General features: G+C 43.8%; 1 protein-coding gene across 1 annotated transcript in view; it reads left to right on the top strand.

Moving 5' to 3' along the window:
* Nucleotides 1-24,378, top strand: part of FAT2 (FAT atypical cadherin 2) — a 229,218-nt gene that overhangs the window by 130,111 nt on the left and 74,729 nt on the right. The window contains exons 8-9 of the mRNA XM_063928331.1: nucleotides 1,905-2,180; nucleotides 6,046-6,256. Of these exons, the coding sequence (XP_063784401.1) occupies nucleotides 1,905-2,180; nucleotides 6,046-6,256 (487 nt within the window). The remainder of the gene's footprint in view (nucleotides 1-1,904; nucleotides 2,181-6,045; nucleotides 6,257-24,378) is intronic.

Here is a 24,378-nt window from a genome sequence, read left to right as displayed (position 1 = left end):
TATGGCTGGTGCAAGTGCACAATGACGGGTATCATCCATGCAATGCCGGAGCACTTTCGGCCGGCGACTTACATTGAACTCATCCCCAAAACAAGTATATTTCTCCCATCATCTTAGCACCCAAGGAATATGTCTATTGCCTAGACCTGACCCCGGTGTTAGAAGTGGGTCCACCCTGCAAAACCCACAGATGCCCATTTGCTGCACATCAGCTGGGAATCTCTGGCATACATTGCTGGAGGAGCTCAGTCTTATCCCTTACATCATTTTCTGCATGACTTTTGCCACTACTGAGGCAACTCTAGTGGTTACTCACGACTTTCCCCTAAACCCTAATCCCTCCGAAACATAAGGTGTAAGCCCTTGTAACCTTTGCTGATGTACTGTAGGTTATAACTTGCTGTCTGATATTAGCACACATGCTTGTCTTGGCTATACATGTTGCATTGATAGATTAGTCACCGACCTTAATGCTTAAAGAACTAAATCATAGCCAAATATTGTAAGTGTATGCGTATACTCTCCATGCTCCATTAAATAATTACACATTGGCTGCTTTTGTTAAATACAGAGCCAAATACAAACTTTTATGTCAAGTTCAAAAGTTGGTTTCTACATGTCATTTATACAGTGTTCAAACTAGTCAATTGTCATAAACCACATCATGCTTGGATGAGTTTTATTTTTACCTTTTATGCTGTTTTCTTACACAGTTGCACATATCTGAGTGCAGTGTATCTCTCTGTATGCCTTTTCTCATTTTCATTGTTTGTGTGGGACTTTATACTTCCTATTTCATTCTTATTTTTGTATTATACGTTCATATTTTTGTACAATAATTGCTCTATTTGATCAATCAGTTCTGACCATTATTATGGCAGGCTACAAAAACCTTATACCAGGATAGGTAGGTAGTTATGGGTAACAAAAGTTATTAAATAGCGGACTTGACTTTAAAATATGTCCCTATGACTGTGCCTTATCTACATCCCTACTGTTATTACTTTGTTTCTGCCTAGCTAACGTCTGTAGCTGTTGTTCCTTCTATGTTGTTCATGTTCCATGCTATCTACCAGCTGTTCCTTCCTTTTTATATATATATATATATATATATATATATATATAAAATTATTTCACCTTGCTCTCCCCACCTTTCCCTCTGTATATTTCCCACCATACTCACCTCTATGCTCACTCCATATCCTGACCAAGCCCTACATGATTACTTGCCAGCTACTTCAAAAGGATTCAATTATGACTGAAGTCTTTATAAACGGCCTTATAGTTAGTATAACCGTCCCTCATTAACATTTCACTTGATCTTTGTGAATCAGTGACAACTACTTCATGTTTTTATTAAGTGTTGGAATCATCACTAAAGCCAAGGCCAGATTAAGGTTTGTGGGGGACCCAGGTCAACAAATTTGTGAGGGCAACTACTAATGAAATTGTCAATAAGGTATAGAGGTCTATTTATGAAAAGAATGGAGAAAAGGACCAGTGGAGAAGTTGCCCTTGGCAACCATTCATCTTTGAAGGAAGCCTTTATCAAGTACATTCTATAAAATGGAAGGAAAATGCTGATTGGTTGCCATGGACAACTTATCCATTGGTCTGTTACTCCACTGTTTGCATTGCTTCTTGTATAAATATTTCCAGAAGCAACAATGTGTTAAACGCCCTGTAGTGCCCCCAGTTCACATTATGCCATGTAGAAACCCCAGTTCACATTATGCCACAGTGCCCCATGTTGGTGATGTAGCTAGGTGTGTGGGCCTCCAGTCTGTGAGGGCCCCTAGGCAAGTACCCTGGACACACTGTCTGTTAATTAGGCTCGGACTAGAGCCAAGTCCTGTGGTCAGAAGAAGGCTCTCATTGTGTCTTTCTCCGTATCTCTGTTACAGGTTTACATCTCCGTTGTGCCAGTTAATCACCACCGTCCAGAGTTTCTGCAAGATCACTACACCGCTAAGGTTCCAGAGGACATACAGCTGGGAGCTGAGGTGCTAAGAGTTAGCGCTACAGATAAAGACAGTGGGAACAGACTCATTTATACCATACAAAGCAGCGCAGACCCGAGGAGCACCAAAATGTTCAGGCTGGATCCAAACACTGGCGTATTGTTTTCTACAGAGAGTATGGACTACGAGTCAATGACAATTCACATTTTAACTGTCATGGTATGTCTTACTGTTTTATGCTAGCAAGACTGATCTGAGATGTAAAGAGCACCATAAAGCACTAAATTTAATGCTAAAACCAATGTATTGGTTTCCAGTGGGAATTTAAAAGACTTATATGTAACTGAAAGGGGTGTATTGGGCGCTCAGGTCAGCAGTGGATTACCTCCAATGGTCAGATGCTTACATGGGGGGTGTTCAGAGTTCTTAGCAAACCAAAAAGTTAGCAATTGGGCAAAACCATGGGGGTAATTCCAAGTTGATCGCAGCAGGAATTTTGTTAGCAGTTGGGCAAAACTATGTGCACTGCAGGGGAGGCAGATGTAACATGTGCAGAGAGAGTTAGATTCGGGTGGGTTATTTTGTTTCTGTGCAGGGTAAATACTGGCTGCTTTATTTTTACACTGCAAAGTAGATTGCAGATTGAACACACCACACCCAAATCTAACTCTCTCTGCACATGTTATATCTGCCACCCCTGCAGTGCACATGGTTTTTCCCCACTGCTAACAAAATTCCTGCTGCAATCAACTTGGAATTACCCCCCATGTGCAGTGCAGGTGGGGCAGATGTAACATGTGGAGAGAGAGTTAGATTTGGGTGGAGTGTGATTAAACAGAAATCTAAACTGCAGTGTAAAAATAAAGTAGCCAGTATTTACCCTGCACAGAAACAATATAACCCACCCACATCTAAATCTCTCTGCACATGTTACATCTGCCCCACCTGCACTGCACATGGTTTTGTCCAATTACTAACTTTTTCGGTTTGTTAACAACTCTGAATAACCCCCATAGTCTGATTGCTAGTCCCCACATTAGAACTAATGAGGAAGCATGGAAATCAATAGAGAAACGGAATATATGTGTGTATGTGTGTACACACACACACACACACACACACACACACTGATTAACATTCTAGCTACTAAGAAGAGGTACTATTAATACTCATTGGGAGGAATTCAAATGTTTGAAAAGTCGGTTGGGTGTCTGTTTTTACCTGTCTATTAGATAGAAAAAAACAGACACCCAACTGACTTTCAAACAATTGAATATCCCCCTTATTTTGTGGAGTATGTTTTGACCTTGTACAATAAGCATTATTCATTTATGGTTATATATGTAATGCGCACATATATTACGCAGAGCTTTACAGTGTTTATTTAGATATTTACATCAGTCCCTAACCCAGCGGAGCTTACAATGTATATTTCTTACCACATGGACTGACTGACACCCTGGTGTTAATTGTTTGTCACAAAGTAATTAACCTACCAGTATGTTTTGGATTGTGGGGGGAAAAGTCACACAAACACACAGAGAACATACAAACTCTGATGAGATACTGCCCTGGTTGGAATCAACCCCATGACCTTTGTGCCGTGAGACTGCAGTACTAACCACTGTACAGTGCATCCGGAAAGAATTCACAGCGCTTCACTTTTTCCACATTTTGTTATGTTACAACTTTATTCCAAACTGGAATAAATTCATATTTCCCCTCAAAATTCTACACACAATACCCCATATTGACAACTTAAAAAAAGTTTTTTTTTAGATTTTTGCAAATGTATTAAAAATAAAAAACTAAGAAATCACATGTACATAAGTATTCACATCCTTTGCTCAATACTTTGTTGATGCACCTTTGGCAGCAATTACAGCCTCAAGTCTTTTTTAATATGATGTCACAAGCTTGGCACACCTATCTTTGGGCAGTTTCGCCCATTCCTCTCAGCAGCACCTCTCAAGCTCCATCAGGTTGGATGAGAAGTGTCAGTGCACAGCCATTTTCAGATCTCTCCAGAGATGTTCAATCGGATTCAAGTCTGGGTTCTGGCTGGGCCACTCAAGGACATTCACAGAGCTGTCCTGAAGTCACTCATTTGATATCTTGGCTGTGTGCTTAGGGTCGTTGTCCTGCTGAAAGATGAACCGTCACCCCAGTCTGAAGTCAAGAGTACTCTGGAGCAGGTTTTCATCCAGGATGTCTCTGTACATTGCTGCATTCATCTTTCCCTCTATCCCGACTAGTCTCCCAGTTCCTGCCACTGAAAAACATCCCCACAGCATGATGCTGCCACCACCATGCTTCACTGTAGGAATGGTATTGGCCTGGGGATGAGCGGACGCCTGGCATTCACGTCAAAGAGTTCAATCTTTGTCTCATCAGATAAGAGAATTTGGGAAGTCTGAGAGTTCTTCAGGGGCATTTTGACAAACTCCAGGCAGGCTGCCATGTGCTTTTTACTAAGGAGTGGCTTCCGTCTGGCCACTCTATCATACAGGCCTGATTGATGGATTGCTGCAGAGATGGTTGTCCTTCTGGAAGGTTCTCTTCTCTCCACAGAGGAATGCTATAGCTCTGACAGAGTGACTATCGGGTTCTTGGTCACCTCCCTGACTAGGGTCGCTCAGTTTAGATGGCTGGCCAGCTCTAGGAAGAGTCCTGGTGGTTCCGTACTTCTTCTATTTACGGATGATGGAGGCCACTGCTCATTGGGACCTTCAAAGCGCAGATAGTTTTTTGTACCCTACCCCAGATTTGTGCTTCGAGACAATCCTGTCTTGGAGGTCTACAGACAATTCCTTTGACTTCATGCTTGGTTTGTGCTCAGACATGCACTGTCAAGTGTGGGACCTTATATAGACAGGTGTGTGCCTTTCCAAATCATGTTCAATAAACTGAATTTACCACAGGTCGACTCCAATTAAGCTTTAGGAACATCTCAAGGATGATCAGTGGAAACAGGATGCACCTGAGCTCAATTTTGAGCTTCATGGCAATGGCTGTGAACAGAGGAGGATTTACCGCAAGGAAACCAAAGCAGCTGCTTAGGGCCCTGTGGGTCTCAGGGGGCCCTGTGGGTCCCAGGAGGCCTGCTGATTAGACTATATGGAGGGCATTTCCGGCGGAGCATGACCTCCATAAAAAATGTCGGCGCACTGGGCAGGGTGAATACGCCCAGAAGGCTGTCAGTGATTAGACAGCTGTTGGATGCCGGCTCCAGCACATGCTGGTGTCTCCAGTCCTGCAGTGTTGTAAGCCTTGATCACTCATATACAATGCAGGCAGTGAGTGAGGGTGTAATAATGGGGTATGGGGACATGCTACATTCAGTGAGGGGAACACTGATCTAAAATGCAGTAACTGAATGGTGTAACAACGTAAATTAGAGGTGAGGGGACATGGTGCAATCAGTGAAGGGGGAAAATAATATACTGTAAAAGGAGGAAAAACAACAAATAATGTAAGAGGCATAAATCAGGAATGAATATATAGTGGTATGAATTGCTTTAGGGAGTGGGGCCCTAAATCGGTATCTGGCTCAGGACCCCATGAGGTCTAAATCCACCTCTGGCTGTGAATACTTATGTACATGTGATTTCTTAGTTTTTTATTTTCAATACATTTGCAAAAATCTCCAAAAAGTTTTTTTTTCATGTTGTCATTATGGGGTATTGCGCGTAGAATTTTGAGGGAAAAAATGAATTTATTCCATTTTGGAATAAGGCTGTAACATAACAAAATGTGGAAAAAGTGAAGTGCTGTGAATACTTTCCGGATGCACTGTACCACCAGGAACACGTATTATACACTAATATAACTGTTTTATTGCTACTTTTAGGCACATTGATTTATCCTAGTATCAACATGTACTGCAGTTTCTTCTGTGAGCACACCGAGGTCATTTATGAAGGGCAAAATAATTGTGCTGCATTTGCCTAGACAGAGTGAAGTAGTTGGTTAAAGTGAAAGGTTTCACATTGCAAAATCTGTGCACTTTAATCATTCAAATCTAAATATCTGTTTTCATATAAATAGACTGCGTGGGACTAAAGTGCTTATGTTTCTCATCTAGGTGCGAGATCAGGAAGTTCAAATTAAGCGGAATTTTGTACGGGTCACCATCCAGGTTCAGGACAGTAATGACCACTCTCCGCACTTCATTCACTCTGTGTATGATGCATTGGTTCCTGACTCAGCAGCCGCTAACACTGAGGTGCTGGAAGTACGAGCTACCGATAAGGACCAAGGACCCAATGCAGTGATACAGTACTTCATTCAGTCAGGTGCGATTTGCTAGAAGAAAGTGTTCACCTTTCACGTATAATTTAGATGTTATTTCTCATCATTACAATATACTGTGTAAATAGTAGGCTGAGTACATCATTACCATTCAATAATATCATAGTTGAAGAGGAAAATAGATTATTTTAGAAATACTAGTTGATTTTCTAACTTCAGGGCCAGATGTACTAAGCTTTGAAAAGTGATAAATTGCACAGTGATAAAATACCAACCAACCAGCTCCTAACTGTCATTTTTCAAACCCAGCCTGTAACATGACAGTTAGGAGCTGATTGGCTGGTACTTTATCACCGTGAAATGTATCACTTTTCAAGGCTTAGTACATCTCCCCTTCAGTGTGTTCAGTTATGCTGTGTTTATCTGGGATGCGTTTAGCATATCGGCGGTTGGGATGCCGACAGTTGAAATCCCGGCGCCGGAATCCCGATCGGCAGCCATAATGTATTCCCTGTATTTAACTGCCTTCAGCGTAAATTGGTCATACCCACTTATAACTTTTCCATTTGTGCTAAACATTTATGGGACCATTTACAGATTGGCAGCTACTGTATAAATGCGCATTCCTGTATATAATGCATCTGGCTGACCCACAGTTGTAAGAGAAGTCAAAGCGGGGAGACCACACTAGCCGGGTGAATCTGGACTTTCACAAATCCAAGATGTGATATACAGTATACAGTATGATAATAACTCAAGCAGAAATCAGCGGTTTGTTTCATTTACCTGGATGGTTTGAACATGTATGAAGAAAAGAGAAAAACTAACCATTTCTGGGCACACTCGCTGACATATGGGTCTATTTATCAAGCAGGTTGTTTCATAAAATGATGTAGAAACATAATTTTATATATCACTACTATGTAATAACAGCCAAAAGGCTAACTACTGCTGCAGACTGCAGTACCCATTATTATCAATGGTGACTGCAGTCAGGCCCCTATGTTCCAAACCCTGAAAAGCCGCTCCTTTCAGAGTTTGGTCCAGTAGGTTTACGCTATACTCAGGTGGTGTAAACTGCTTTATGCCTATAGAGGTATCTTTGGAGGAGAGGGATCTTACAATCCCTCTCCTGCAGCCTCGAAGGGAGTATTGAATAGAAGATAGGTTAAGAAAGAGAAGGAAAATCACATGAGGGAAGAGGGCCCTGCTCGTGAGAGGTTACATTCTAAAGGGGAGGAGCAGATAGACAGGGGTGACACAGATGCTGTAGACAGTGAGTGTGGGACAGAGGGCTTAGGATGAGAGTTTGCTGAGTTTGGTGAAAAAGTGGGTATTGGGCAGAGGCGTAACTAGGGTTTTTGGAGCCCAGGGCAAGATCAATAATGGCGCCCCCCCAAAAAAAATAAAAAAATAAAATAAAATAATAATAATAAAAATAATAAATAAATAAAATGATAATAATAATAAAAAAAATACAAAAGGAAAGTATGTGCAGACGCCACCGGTGTCACTGTATATAAAGATGTCAGGGTGTGTATGTACAGATGTAGGTGCAGTGGTCGAAGTTGAATTTTTGAAGGCGGAATGAAAGAGTGCAGGCTCCGGAAAAGGGGCGCGGTCACTCAAAAGGGGCGTGTCCTTCAGTGTAGTAGGACCCCTTATACTATCTAGTACTGGTGCCCCTTTCACATTATAGCACACGGTATGAGCCGAAATTCACATTACCCCACACGATATGAGCCGAAATTCACATTATAGCACACAGTAGGAGCCGAAATTCACATTACCCCACACAGTATGAGCCAAAATTCACATTATAGCACACGGTATGAGCCGAAATTCACATTATAGCACACGGTATGAGCCAAAATTCACATTACTCCACATGGTATGAGCCAAAATTCACATTACCCCACACGGTATGAGCCGAAATTCACATTACAGCACACGGTATGAGCCAAAATTCACATTACCCTACATAGTATGAGCCGAAATTCACATTATAGCACACGGTATGAGCCAAAATTCACGTTACAGCACATGATATGAGCCAAAATTCCCATTATAGAGTGAGGGGATCCTACCCCCAGAATTAACATGGCCTGTGGGGCACTATGGTGAGGGGAGCCCACCCCCTTAATAGACTAATTGCAGAGTTTAGCAGCGGAAGGGCTGCAGCGGTTTCTCACCCCAAGCTGCGGCGCTTCTGCCACCTCCGACACTCCACATCTTCGGCACCACCCGGGATGCAGAGCACCGCACCGGGTATGCACCCTTTTCAGTGTGGTCTGCTGCGCTCCGAAGGGGTTCTTCTTTCCTGCTGTAGGATCCCGATGTGCGCCTTCCTCCCCGCTGTTACGGTCACGGTAAGCATTAGTATTGTTTACTGCAGAGGCCATTTACTGAGGCATATGTGTTAAACCTCGGGAACTGAGATGCCCTTCTCACCATACAGCTGTGTGGCCGAGCCGGGCGGGGGGACAGCCAGCAGCAGCAGCAGCATGCCGGATATCAGCAGCAGAGGGTGCGGGCTGTACATACTTGAGGCAGCTGGATATTCAACAGTGCTGAAAGCCTCCGGAGCCCGCACCCCCGGAGCTGCAGTACACCGGCAGAGGACACCCATCCCCCGAACCCTGCGTAGCCCAAAGCCGGAGATCAGCAGCATGTTGAACGCGGAAGCAGAAGCTGCTTATTGCCGGTCAACATGCTGCTGATCTCCGGCTGTGGGCTCCGCACCGCTCCGCACGTGCCTTACAGCCCCCACCCTCGGCTGCTGATATCCGGCATGCTGCCCCTGCTGCTGACTTTCCACCTGCCCGGCTCGCTCACCCAGCAGGATGGTGAGTGAGAAGGGCATCTCCATGCCCGTGGTTTAATACATATCCCTCTTCTGTAAATGGTCATTAGTACATCCCGCCCACACACACAGACTGCCCCTCCTCCTTACTTACACACACACACACACACACACACACACACACACACACACACACACACACACTGTAGATTACACACACACAGACTGGCCACCAGAGCCGGCCCTAACCAATATGATGCCCTAGGCAAGTTTTTGGCTGGTGCCCCCTAGCACCACCGCTGGTTCCACCTCTGACCTTGCACCTCTTTCCCAGCACCATCACCGCTCACCCATAGCAGTCCTTATTTTGGTGTTTGTACCCCCTATATTTTAAATAGGAACAGTTCGCACACTTGGCGCACAGCACAAAAGGGGTGTGTTTTTGCTGGCAAGGGGCATGGTCACACAATAGTAACCCCAATTCCAATTACGCCACACAGTACTGCAACTTTATTCACATTTGATCATGCAATAGTATCCATAATTCATATTACATCCCACAGTAGTATCACTTTACCTTATAAACGTTACTCCTCACAGTAGAGCCCCTTATTCACATTACATCACACTGAATTGCTCCTTATTCACATTATACCACACCCTATTGCTCTTTATTCACATTAGATGACACAGTAGTGCCCTTTCAGAATCAGAATCAGCTTTATTGGCCAGGTGTACTCACGTACACTAGGAATTCTTTGTGGTACAATGCATCGCCAAGCAGCAACATGGAGGAAAAAACGTAGCAAACATTACAAACATTACACATATGAGTTCATACGGCACATATGCAACTGTACAGTAGACATATTATACATTTAAGACTAAAAACTAAGGCTGCTTGGCAGAGCAGCACCGAGGCAGTCATCCGCGGCGCCAACTAGAACTCACACAATGCACATAATACAGAAGATTTAAGTATTACATCAAAAGATAAACCACACAGACAAAGACACAGAAAGAATAATGCATGATTGGTGTAGGCATTTTGAGTAATAACCTCCAGGGGTTGTGTATTCCACCATCACAAGGCACCAGGTGCGGCAGCCATCTTAGGCGCACTGCGTAGGATTACCCAGGGTGGAATAGTCCACCCCTAGAAGAGAACACAAAATGGGGAGATTGCAGAGTCCTTAAGTTCAGAGTAGGGTTCCAATAAAAACATCAGGTCCACGCATTTTTCATCCCATCCACAAGCACACCAGATAAGGCAGCCATGTTGGGCGCACTACAAAGGTTACACAGTGGGAGATGAGCCATACAGGGGCCAAATGCATGTATGGGAGAACTGACACGTGTGTAGGAGTATGCTATACCCTGCATGGAAAGATCCAAATGAAGCACACCCCGCCCACAGGGGAACCATCCGAGGCAGCCATGTTGGGCGCACTGCATAGGTTACTGCTGGCAGGGTGTGCAACCAATGGAGGTACACATTAGGGAATAGCACACAGTGGGGTGGAAGTACCGTGTAAGAAGAAAGAGAAGAGAAAGACACATTTGCAGGAAAACTGTACTAACATTATTTTGTGAAAAAGATAAATGTCCTGGTCTCATGAGAGCAGTGCGGGTGGGTGTGAGAATGTGGGGTGCACACTAATGTCCAATGGAACTGACCCAGCAAAGTCTGGTCCTGATGCGCACGTCCCTCAGTTCCCTGTTGAGCTTGAGGGGTAGTCCCGGGGGCAGTCATGATGTTTTTGGACACAGAAGTAGTAGGCATTGGTCCTGGTCCTTTCTATACGCAACGCCACATAGTAGAGTACCTTATACATAATGCAACACATTAGTAATGCATTTATACACATAATTCCACACAGTAATGCCCCTTACACATATGTAATGCCAGGGCCGCAGGGACCAATATAAAAGTGTCCCCCGGCTGTGGCATTATGTATCTGGCTAGTGGAGCCCGGTGCTGGTTTCAGAAATACGGGGGACACCTACGCTTTTTGTCCCCCGTATTTTTGGAACCAGGACCAGGCGCAGAGCCCGGTGCTGGTTGTTTAAATATGGGGGAACCCCTGTCACTTTGTTCCCCATATTTTTACAACCAGGACCGGCTCAAAGAGCCCGAGGCTGGTTTTGCTTAGGAGGGGGGACCCTACGCATTTTTTTTTTTTTAAATTAACACTTTCCCACCCCTTCCCACTGGAAAACATGCACGGATCTCATGGATCCCTGCATGCCTATCCGAACACAATAAAAAAAAGCAGGTCTGTTTTATTTTAGCACTTTTTCACGATTTGTATTTTTTCACGGCAGTGTTTGGCTATTGTCGGCAGTGTTTGTGAATTGCACTTTTTAGTAAATGACCGATTTCTACCAAATTCCAGGCGTATTTGACCGATGGTGTATTCATTCGTATTTTTTCCCTAGGACTTCCAAAAAAATACGAATGCCCTCATCACTGCCGTGATTTGAGTTTAGTAAATTCCCGAGATGACACTTTGAAGAAAAAACACCATCTCGGTCAAAATCGGGACCTTAGTAAATATACCCCATAGTGCCCCTTACACATATGTTGCACATTATTAATGCATTTTTACATGACACACACAATGCTCCTTACACATATTCCGAACACTACTGTGATAAAGCTGAATATTTATCTTATTTAAAACCCTTTAAAAGGCCTAAGAACACTGTACGCTATTGACGTATGGAGTACCGTAAGGGTACGCACGTTGCGTAACAATCGCTTAGCCGTGGTCGAGACGCTCAAGCGTCACGTTCGCTCACGGCCAAGAGATCAAGGGCAGGCACGCTATTGGCTGCTGACTAACGTAATGGTTCGCTATAGCGTAGCGGACGCTCGGGACCACGAGATCACCAGCGGCGCAGACGCTCACAATGTTAAACCTTTATATCTAAACCATAAACAATGTACTATGCAGTAAAACCTTAGTGTAGAGATAGGGTGTAGATGCAACACAGTGTAACCTTATTAACTTAAAAGCTGTTCGAGCGTCACCGACGCTCTGAGAATACTTAATACTATAATAAATACCCAACTACCGGGCTTAGGGTCTAACGCCTTATGAATATGTTATACTTGCAAAAAGAATAATACAATACAAGTCATACACTACAATATAACATAGACTAACTAACCAGGTAACTACACAGGAAAATACAATACAATACTATTACGTTTTAAGAGAATACGAGAGAAAGAGGAGAAGAGAGAGAGAGAGATATGGCCCACAACAACAAGAAAGACAATATGATTGCGGAGAATAACTTACGCACAAAGGGGAACGATCGCATGCGCCTCTGGACATCCAGCTCCCGATTATCAGCAATGAGAACCGTTGAAGAGTGAGAGCTGGATGTGATCGGCTTGTCTATTTATGCCCCACACACAATACAATTCAATGGTCCCTACAATCTCATTGTTCATTGGACACAGGAATTCCTCCTCGCATTATAACAAAAGGTCATAGGTTGATTCATACAGGTGGGCTGTGACAATTTCCAACTGCTCAGGTGGGTGGGAAACTAGGTTTCCCGCCGCATGGATAAGTAAGTGCAAATAATAGTAAATGGACATAAACTTCTTATGTCCATAACTATTCGCACGAGCGATTAATTCGCTTCAAACCAACACCGGAATATTGCTAATTAAATACTCTTCCGATGGATACTAAACACCACTGTATTACTCCTGTCTGACCCTTCGTATCAAACAAAGAGGGATTTCTCCGTCCATGAACATTCTACATTAACCAAACTTTCAGATTCTATCAAAGGGACCATAATCTACAAAATACATTATATGGTGAAAATATGTAACGAAAGAGTCGCCCGCTAGACGCATACAATCTCTACCGTAAATGCGCATACCGTGCGCCTGCGGGTGCCCGCAACAGCGAGTATGCGCACGCACGGGAGAGCGCACGCATGCGCAGCAGGGACACATATGAGGTGCAAATATGGCAGTGTGCATCGTGATATTTTTCTGACTTTGACAGTCCACCCTTTGGCAGTCAACAATAACTGCCACTTCCTAAAACATTTCAAAAAGAGAAAAATATATGTCAAGTGTAAATACATTTTCATGGTTGGGTAGGGGAGGAGAGGAGAAGGTAGGAAAAAGGGTATGACCTAGTGAGATAGCAGAAGCATGTGTGTATGAATCCGTGTTTGGGGGTCATGTATCATCGTGCCGTACGTGTTTTAAATCAAGCTTCGAGGTATTGCGAAGTATACATTTGAATTCCTTCTTATCCCGTGGTACGGGTCTGTGGATGGGCTGTCAAACTTTACCGAGCTCTTTTCGGCTGTGGTTGTAACAAAATGGGGAGCACTTTTTAGTTGATGATACATGAATGGGGGAATATGTGATTGCTGATATCTGTGCTGGTATTCTCTATCGACTATGTGTGTAATTACCTGAAGGTTGTAGAGATGAAGAAAAGACATAATTACGGTAAATGCAGTGGTATTCTATGTCAGGTTAATGAACATTTGTCGGTTGAAGTCTTGTTCGGTGTCTGTTGAATGCAGTCTTCTTTGTGCTTTTGCCAAAAGGCGTGTGGGCAAAAAGCTTGGTCAATGTCCATAGACTTACAAAAGTGTTGGGCTAGCGTAATTTTAAAATTTCTAGGGAAACTGGGGGTCTATGGCATAGTTCATCAAATATCTGTGTATAAGGTTGTCAAAACGTCTTCTTTAATCCATCAGTTGTCCGTATACAGGATCATCAAATTCCTCGTCAAAAGTGGGTCTTTTTACCTTGGGAAAACCAGAAAAACAGGTGAAAGAAACGGACCGTAGAAATCGCATTTTCATCACATCATTGTTTCTACAGTTGGGTCATAAATCAAATCCATTGGAATTACAGTTTCCTCACTCCTTAAACTCATCACCCTGGTACTTCGTTTACACTTCGTTAAAGCCTGACCGCATCTAAATATCAAGCCAATCGTTATGATAACACCTAAGATACATAGGAGAAACTTCCCTACATCCATTATGACTCCCTGAGCCCATTCTCCTAAACCAGAGAACCAATTTCGCGGGTTCAACCATGACACCCAACTAGTCAGCTCATTACTCACAGCAGCAAGGGTGAGATTGTGTCTCCTGCGAAATTCCCACTTCAATTGGAGAATATCGTCCATCTTTTGGTCTATGACCTCGACCGGGTCCTCAGTACTATTCGTTATATATGTGCAGCATTTCACGCCGTACTGCGTTGCCAGTGTGACACAATATCCACCTGTTACTGCCGTGAGATAATTGAGAACCATTCTATGCTGAACCAGTTCTGTTTTATAAGCTTGAAGTTCTCTTCCAGTATACCTAAACGTGTCATCATACATTTCTGTGATATTGTCTAACAAATTTGCGAGCGCAGATATGTATTTATAATTCAACACTCCTCTGGCGGTGCGAGTGATGTCTAACGCGATTAGAAACTGAATCTCGGTGGATTCATGGATCATGTCAGAGGCCGGATGCTCCGTTCTTTCTATCAGGTGCCGTTTAACTACGTGCTCGTAATGAGTATGAGTATAAGGAGCTTGGGCAACACGGTGAATATCTTTCGTTTTGGCATGTGATACAGTCATTACTTCAGGCAGTACTTTTCCAATATAACACAATCCTTCAGAGTTTGGGGCAAGCCACTTATACGCCTTCCTCCCGCATATAAAATATGCATCATCGGGGAGAACATATGGGACGGAGTAGGACATAACCATATTACACATCTTCCATGTGAAATCTCCTAACCCTAATTCTCCCATCTGTCTAGTACACGTATCAGCTTGTACGATATGTGCACAGTATCCTGGTGATACCTCTCCAACTCTCGTAATCCTACTTCCTAGGGTATACCTATATCGGAAAGATTTTCCTCTACTGGCTATGTGGCGTATAAGCTCTGTATCTGTTGGCATTCTATCTGCTCTATATGAAAAGGTCATGGTCTGGTTACTCCATGACACTTCCCAATTTCCCGGCTTTCGGGGATTGGTAATGTTAAAACATACTAGGGGTCTATCCACATGATATTGGTGGAGCTTCAAACTAGGAGGACTAGAGATATTAAACCTCCTGTCCACCGGTCTCCCACCCTTTAGCTCAAGTACCTCCCCTACCGTTAAAGGAAATGGTACTAGCCCTGATTTGCTATGACCTTGAGGTACTTGAGAGCATACCCAACAATCTGTCTTATTTAACACACTACCCACTAAGGAGTGATAGTCACTCAATGGATGCCGGTCCATGTGGATATTAAAACTGGATTGGCATTTCTTAATGCACCCATCCTCAACTACATTGTCACAGAGCCTACAGATACAGTTTTCTTCAGCTAACAATCCTTCACAATGTTTACAAATAACATGGCTGCTAGATCGTTTCCGGTACTCGCCTTTGCTTGGTGATTGTGTTGCTATTGGAAATTTACACCTCCGTCTCAGTCATCGGAACCTTTCTGGATCCTTTCTCGACCTCACTGGTACTCTCACCGAAACAGACTGCTCTGGTCAACATCAGGGTCAACATGAAAACACGGATCACAGTCTCTTGAGGCGAGTCCATCTTACAGGAGGAGAAAAGGAGAAATTTGTAATGGGGGTACAGGAAAACAGTTTGAGGGGGAGAGAAACTTGTTACGATAATTAGTTCTCTAGTCTTGTTGTTCTTCTCGTTCTGCTGTCATCTCAAAGGTGCTGTCTCTCAGTCTTCCAAACGAACATTCCGGTGATGCAATATTCCTTCCAAACCAGCGATCTTTCTGTAAGGAGCAAAAATCTTGCATTACCATTTGTCTAACTGATGTGTGACATACCATCTTTAAAACATGAAAACATGAGTGAGAAGAGAGAAACCAAAAACAAAAACAAAAGAGAGAGAGAACAATTCATATATATATACATATATATATATATATATATATATATATATATATATATATATAACATAACACATCAATAAACAACAACAGGAAAAAAAAACATTTTTCAGACATTTTAAAACATTGTCAGATCATCAGGCTGTCATAACTACATGTCCAATGGTTTCCTTGCGCAGTCCCTCCCACCAGCACCTCCATACTCCACCCTCTGTATCTGGCCAGGATACATTGATGTGGGTAGGTCATGCTGGGGTTTGGTAGACTTCTGCAAAGACCAAGCAGACATGCAATGTTTGAGTCCTATCAATAATCGTCAGAGATGGGGAGAGAAAAAGAAACATTTCACAGATACATTTACAACGTTTCACCCGGTCATTCCTGTGTCTTCAGTGAATGACCTCCCAATTTGTTAACCATAACCTCAGGCTTACCATCAATCCTAATAATCACCTTTCCTGACTATATATTATGGGTGTGGCCCAAAATTCTTCCTATATGATTCCTGGTTACAATTTGGTGTGTCCTAACTTTTGCTCATGTTCATGTCTAGGGGGTCTGACTTTATGTGTGCTGTTACAGTTACTGGCATAATGCCCTTCTCTTTTACAAAGGTAACAAGCCCTGGGTTTCCTCCAAGTGTCAATGACCTGAGGTCTTGGTTGATTTGATGCCTCCTCAAACGCTCGGATGCTCATCACCATCAACCGCTTTCCCTGTACTTCCCTGTTTCCTTGGGCATCATGGTTATGTTGTTGTCTAGGGGGCTGATGTGACTTTTGTCTACTTCCTGATCTACAATCTCTTGCAAAGTGTCCCTTTTTATGACAATGGTAACAGATTTCCACATTTGAATTTCTCGCAGGGGTTTGGGGCTTATGCTGGAGTGGTCTTGTGGTTAGGGCCTGTATACTTGCGGCCATTAACTTATCACTTTGTGACTCCCTGTGTCTGGTGATATTTCGATCATGATCAATAGCGGCCTCTCTTAATGCGGCCACTGAGATATTTCTCCAGTTTGGGTTGGTGGTCTGTACCCTTGTTCTCAATACCTCCTTTAAACCATTCATTAATACCTTAACTGCTATTTCTCTATGCTGTGCGCATGTTTTGATGTCTGTGATCCCAGTGTTCCTAGCCATTACTTGCAGTGCTCGATTGAAATAATTGGAAATACTTTCCCTTTCGTTTTGTCTTATGGAGAAGATTTCATTCCACTTGACAACGGCAGGGAAATATACTTCCAACTGTTGGTTTATCTGCTTAATACATTCCTGATTGTGTTCCTCCGTTTGAGGTACTTCTGTGTCTAATTGACAATCAGTAATAAATTTCGCAGAGTCAACACCGGAGGGCAAACATGCCCTCAGCACTGTCCGCCAATCTTTGTTGGTGGGTTCTGTTGAGTTTCCTAGTTCTTTAATGAACCTTTGACATGCGACTAGATTTTTCCTAGGATTAGGAAATTCAGACATAATTGATCTCAATTCGGTCCGGGACCATGGACGGCGCATTGCACTGTCCAGGACGGGAATGGTTCCCTGATCGTCAGTCTACCCATTGGGGACTGTGATCACCCTGACAGGACTAAACTCAATTACATCACCTTGTTTTGGTCTTACAATATGGGGTACATTTGTTTGTGCGTGATATAAAACATTGTACGTACCTGTGGACACGACCTCACCTGACCCTCCGTTAGGGGGTTTGATTATTGCCTTTACCGATTTGGTCGCGTCCACCTGGATGTCTTGTGTGATGGCTGCTGGAAGAGGTGCCGACATCGTGTTGGGCTCACTTTCTTGTTTGTATTCCTGAGGGGAATTTGACATGGGGTGCGACTTGCACGGGTTAACATTTGTAATTTTTACACTTTCATTTTCATAAACATTGTTACATTTTACACTTTCATTCTTAATACAGTTACTAAGTGCATTTTTATCGTACACCATTGTGCCTTTCTCCGCAACCATAATCCTCTCCATTGCCATATCTCTCCTCCCAAGATGAGAGTCAGATATGTCAGTTAACTCTCTTTGCATCTCACTTTCCTGTTGCCATAATTTTAAACAATCATAATGTTTGATCCGTCTCTTTGCTGGTTTAATAAGACCTATCCTTCTCCTTAGATTTAGTAACTCTTCTGTGCTAAAGCTACCTACTCTTGGGAATTTCTCCCCGTCATGTACAGTCATTCTTTCCCATTCATCACATAAAACCTCTGTGTGTGAACCGTATTTTTCACACATTACATACCTTGCCGACCCGATTGGTCGGTTTACTAAATCAACCCGAACCGAGGTTGATCGCCCCCTACCTGAACAACTGGCCCCCATAACTTGCAGGTGTTGCTTTTCTTCAGCGAACCCTTACAAAAACCAAGATGTCCGGGGCAGGCTGGCGGTGAAGTTTACCGAGTACCCCACTTACTCGCCCACGCCGACCAATACGCCCACACACTGCTTTAGCGCTGGCGTACTCGACCTAGGGCCCCTATGAACCTTTGTTTACTGGAACATGTGGGTGTGATCCGCAGAGCATTAACCCTTTCCAGTAACTGTGGGGTTGTTGGATAATTCCTGAGTGACCAGCGAACTTCCCTTTTAAAAATAAAAAATTACACAAATCACGTCAGAATGTACAAATAGTGTTTATGACCGGGTTCGTACACAAATGGTACTGGTCAGACTAACTAATGCACACAATTACGTGCGGTACAATCGTTCAGTACATAAGCAACTAATCTTATGTACGGAGCGACCAGTGGAATCGACATTCAGTAGCTGCGAATTCCTTCAGCCTGAGCTTTATGGCCTATATGGGTTCCGCTCCAACCCTTCTTGGTGTTGGGCTACTTGACTCTTTAGCGGACTTCCTTGTCTGCTGTACCTGGACCTCCTGGTCTGTTATGCGACCTCCTGGTCTGACCTCCTGGTCTGTTACAGTATGACCTCCTGGTCTGCTACACTCTAATGCTCTTTATACGTTTAACAAGGGATGCTTCCCTAGCCACCATGTATGTCACTTACACGTATGTACTTCACGAGAACTCGATGATTTCTGTGGTTCAATCCCCAAAATTGTAAAAACTTATATAATTGCAAACACTCACTCACCACATGTACACTTTTGTTTCTATTTCTATTTCTGCGCAGAAATTTTCTTTAAACCAGATGTGTTGTAAATTTGGAGAAGGATCTGTTAATTTAAATTTCGGATATTAAAATAGATTTGCGCTATTTATCGCGTTTTGCGATATTTATCGCCTGTTGCGCTATTTATCGCCTGTTGAAAATCAACACTATCGCGTGACTTGAGCTACGTGGGCGTACCCAGACGCTCCGTTGCATAATTTACGCTGCGTGCGGCGGCCTTTGCGTACGCGAGTCTCAGCCCTTTGTTAGAAACACGTGTACACAAAACCAATGTCCACCGTAACACAATGTACACGTTTATCAATGTAGATGATCCTCGATCCTCTACTGAACCTCACACCAATCTCTCCTTGTACCTTTAGGTAGAGCTGCGTGTGTGCTTTACACTTTATCCCTTAATGTATTACTTTTACACTTTTAACTATGAAATAGCGACAAATCTCTCTTAGCACGTTTTATCAATTATAAAATGGCAAACAGGAGAGTGATATATGAAAATACACGAATGAAAAAGAAATGCAGATATGTGCGTGCGTACGCAAGACAGAAATAAACAGTTTTAAAAGACACTAGCGTGTTGTTCTTACCTCCGGTTCCGGATTCCCTCAGCACCCTTTACTAAGCGAAGCAGACGCTTATCCCGTCAGCACTGTGAAGAATATGATCTCCCGCCCTTTGCTGATGGATAATGTCTGCTGAAATTACCTAGCAGAGATATGTGAAGGACAGGACGAGCCGCCAATTGATAAAGCTGAATATTTATCTTATTTAAAACCCTTTAAAAGGCCTAAGAACACTGTACGCTATTGACGTATGGAGTACCGTAAGGGTACGCACGTTGCGTAACAATCGCTTAGCCGTGGTCGAGACGCTCAAGCGTCACGTTCGCTCACGGCCAAGAGATCACAGGCAGGCACGCTATTGGCTGCTGACTAACGTAATGGTTCGCTATAGCGTAGCGGACGCTCGGGACCACGAGATCACCAGCGGCGCAGACGCTCACAATGTTAAACCTTTATATCTAAACCATAAACAATGTACTATGCAGTAAAACCTTAGTGTAGAGATAGGGTGTAGATGCAACACAGTGTAACCTTATTAACTTAAAAGCTGTTCGAGCGTCACCGACGCTCTGAGAATACTTAATACTATAATAAATACACAACTACCGGGCTTAGGGTCTAACGCCTTATGAATATGTTATACTTGCAAAAAGAATAATACAATACAAGTCATACACTACAATATAACATAGACTAACTAACCAGGTAACTACACAGGAAAATACAATACAATACTATTACGTTTTAAGAGAATACGAGAGAAAGAGGAGAAGAGAGAGAGAGAGATATGGCCCACAACAACAAGAAAGACAATATGATTGCGGAGAATAACTTACGCACAAAGGGGAACGATCGCATGCGCCTCTGGACATCCAGCTCCCGATTATCAGCAATGAGAACCGTTGAAGAGTGAGAGCTGGATGTGATCGGCTTGTCTATTTATGCCCCACACACAATACAATTCAATGGTCCCTACAATCTCATTGTTCATTGGACACAGGAATTCCTCCTCGCATTATAACAAAAGGTCATAGGTTGATTCATACAGGTGGGCTGTGACAATTTCCAACTGCTCAGGTGGGTGGGAAACTAGGTTTCCCGCCGCATGGATAAGTAAGTGCAAATAATAGTAAATGGACATAAACTTCTTATGTCCATAACTATTCGCACGAGCGATTAATTCGCTTCAAACCAACACCGGAATATTGCTAATTAAATACTCTTCCGATGGATACTAAACACCACTGTATTACTCCTGTCTGACCCTTCGTATCAAACAAAGAGGGATTTCTCCGTCCATGAACATTCTACATTAACCAAACTTTCAGATTCTATCAAAGGGACCATAATCTACAAAATACATTATATGGTGAAAATATGTAACGAAAGAGTCGCCCGCTAGACGCATACAATCTCTACCGTAAATGCGCATACCGTGCGCCTGCGGGTGCCCGCAACAGCGAGTATGCGCACGCACGGGAGAGCGCACGCATGCGCAGCAGGGACACATATGAGGTGCAAATATGGCAGTGTGCATCGTGATATTTTTCTGACTTTGACAACTGCACAACCAACCCACTCACATGTACACAGCACTCACACTGCCACTAACACTGTGACCTCTGTCTCTGTTTGGATACAGATGTGTCCTCATAAATCTTGCCTCAATGCTAACGTCAGGCACCTTTTTGTATGAAAATGCATCTTATTTGCATTGTTATGTGGCTAGGATGCACAAACAGCTACTGCTGATTAAAATTATTTGCTGCATGCCTATATACTGTGTGAGACTGTGGCTGTATCTGCATATGAAATGCTACACACAGAATATAGGCATGCCGCATATCATTTTAATCAGCAGAAGCTGCTGATGCCCCTAGGCATATCAAATGCCCTACGCAATTGCCTAGTTTGCCTATGCCTATGGCCGGCTCTGCTGGCCACCCCCAAACCCCACACACACCCACTCAGACTACACACACATTCTCATACTTTCCCCTCCCCCACACACACTGGACTGCAAAAATGTACACACACTCACACTGTCCCCCACACACACAATTAACACACACGCACACTGTCCCACACACCAGTGGCGTGCGGTGAGGTCAGTGGCTGGTGAGGCACTACAGCCATAATGTCCGCCGAATCCTGCCGATGACCCCTACCGCTGCAGAGCCAATGCCCGTTACTGCCTCTGAGCCGATGCCTGCTGCCACCACCAATGGCTTACAAACTCGCCCACCATCAACTGACCCAGCCCTCCACCACTAATTTGCATCTCAGTCCGATGCCGCCAATGCCCGCTGCCTGCCTGCTCATCATACTTGTGATATATTGTACATTTTTATTGAAAAAAATAATAATTAGTGTTTGGGACTGGGAAGGGAGTGGGAGGAGGATATGAATGCTATTTTGTTGTCCATGGCTTCCATTACCTTAATGGAGAAGGGTCTGAATGGGTTAAAAAAAAAATTTAAAAAATGCGTGAGGTCCCCCCTCCTAAGTATAACCAGCCTCGGGCTCTTTGAGCCGGTCCTGGTTGTTTAAATACTGGGAAAAAATTGGACAGGGGTTCCCCGTATTTAGACAACCAGCATCGGGCTCTTAGTCCGGTCCTGGTTCCAAAAATACGGGGGACAAAAGATGTAGGGGTCCCCCGTATTTTTAAAACCAGCACCGGGCTCCACTAGCCAGGGACATAATGCCACAGCCGGGGGACACATTTATGTAGGTCCCTGCGGCCGTGGCATTACCCCCCAACTAGTCACCACTGGCCGGGGTTCCCTGGAGGAGTGGGGACCCCTTAAATCAAGGGGTCACCCCCCCTCCAGGCACCCAAGGGCCAGGGTTGAAGCCCGAGGCTGTCCCCCCCCATCCGTGGGCTGTGGATGGGAGGCTGATAGCCATGTAAGTAAAAAAAGAATATTGTTTTTTGTTGTGGAACTACAAGGCCCAGAAAGCCTCCCCCGCTTGCTGGTACTTGGAGAACCTCAAGTACCAACATGCAGGGAAATAACGGGCCCGCCGGTATCTGTAGTTCTACAACAGAAAAAATACCCAAATAAAAACACAACTCACACACCGTGACAGTAAAAATTTATTAAAACACACTGACACACTCACACATACTTACCTATATCCCACGCCGGTCACGTCCACTTGTCCAGTAGAATCCAATAGGGGTACCTGTAAAAATGAGAGACACATTACTTACCTACATCCCACGCCGGTCACGTCCACTTGTCCAGTAGAATCCAATAGGGGTACCTGTAAAAATGAGAGACAGATTACTTACCTACATCCCACGCTGGTCACGTCCACTTGTCCAGTAGAATCCAATAGGGGAATCTGTAAAAATGAGAGACAGATTACTTACCTACATCCCACGCCGGTCACGTCCACTTGTCCAGTAGAATCCAATAGGGGTACCTGTAAAAATGAGAGACAGATTACTTACCTACATCCCACGCTGGTCACGTCCACTTGTCCAGTAGAATCCAATAGGGGTACCTGTAAAAATGAGAGACAGATTACTAACCTACATCCCACGCTGGTCACGTCCAATTGTCCAGTAGAATCCAATAGGGGTACCTGTAAAAATGAGAGACAGATTACTTACCTACATCCCACGCTGGTCACGTCCACTTGTCCAGTAGAATCCAATAGTGGTACCTGTAAAAATGAGAGACAGATTACTTACCTACATCCCACGCTGGTCACGTCCACTTATCCAGTAGAATCCAATAGGTATACCTGTAAAAATGAGAGACAGATTACTTACCTACATCCCACGCTGGTCACGTCCACTTGTCCAATAGAATCCAATAAGGGTACCTTTAAAAATGAGAGACAGATTACTTACCTACATCCCACGCTGGTCACGTCCACTTGTCCAGTAGAATCCAATAGGGGTACCTGTAAAAATGAGAGACAGATTACTTACCTACATCCCACGCTGGTCACGTCCACTTGTCCAATAGAATCCAATAAGGGTACCTTTAAAAATGAGAGACAGATTACTTACCTACATCCCACGCCGGTCACGTCCACTTGTCCAGTAGAATCCAATAGGGGTACCTGTAAAAATGAGAGACAGATTACTTACCTACATCCCACGCTGGTCACGTCCACTTGTCCAGTAGAATCCAATAGTGGTACCTGTAAAAATGAGAGACAGATTACTAACCTACATCCCACGCTGGTCACGTCCAATTGTCCAGTAGAATCCAATAGGTATACCTGTAAAAATGAGAGACAGATTACTTACCTACATCCCACGCCGGTCACGTCCCCTTGTCCAGTAGAATCCAGTAGGGGAATCTGTAAAAATGAGAGACAGATTACTTACCTACATCCCACGCTGGTCACGTCCACTTGTCCAGTAGAATCCAGTAGGGGAATCTGTAAAAATGAGAGACAGATTACTTACCTACATCCCACGCCGGTCACGTCCACTTGTCCAGTAGAATCCAGTAGGGGAATCTGTAAAAATGAGAGACAGATTACTTACCTACATCCCACGCCGGTCACGTCCACTTGTCCAGTAGAATACAATAGGGGTACCTGTAAAAATGAGAGACAGATTACTTACCTACATCCCACGCTGGTCACGTCCACTTGTCCAGTAGAATCCAATAGGGGTACCTGTAAAAATGAGAGACACATTACTTACCTACATCCCACGCCGGTCACGTCCACTTGTCCAGTAGAATCCAGT

Source organism: Pseudophryne corroboree, chromosome 6 (genome assembly GCF_028390025.1).
Source record: "Pseudophryne corroboree isolate aPseCor3 chromosome 6, aPseCor3.hap2, whole genome shotgun sequence".
NCBI lineage: Eukaryota > Metazoa > Chordata > Amphibia > Anura > Myobatrachidae > Pseudophryne > Pseudophryne corroboree.
This window is presented reverse-complemented; position numbering and strand designations above follow the sequence as displayed.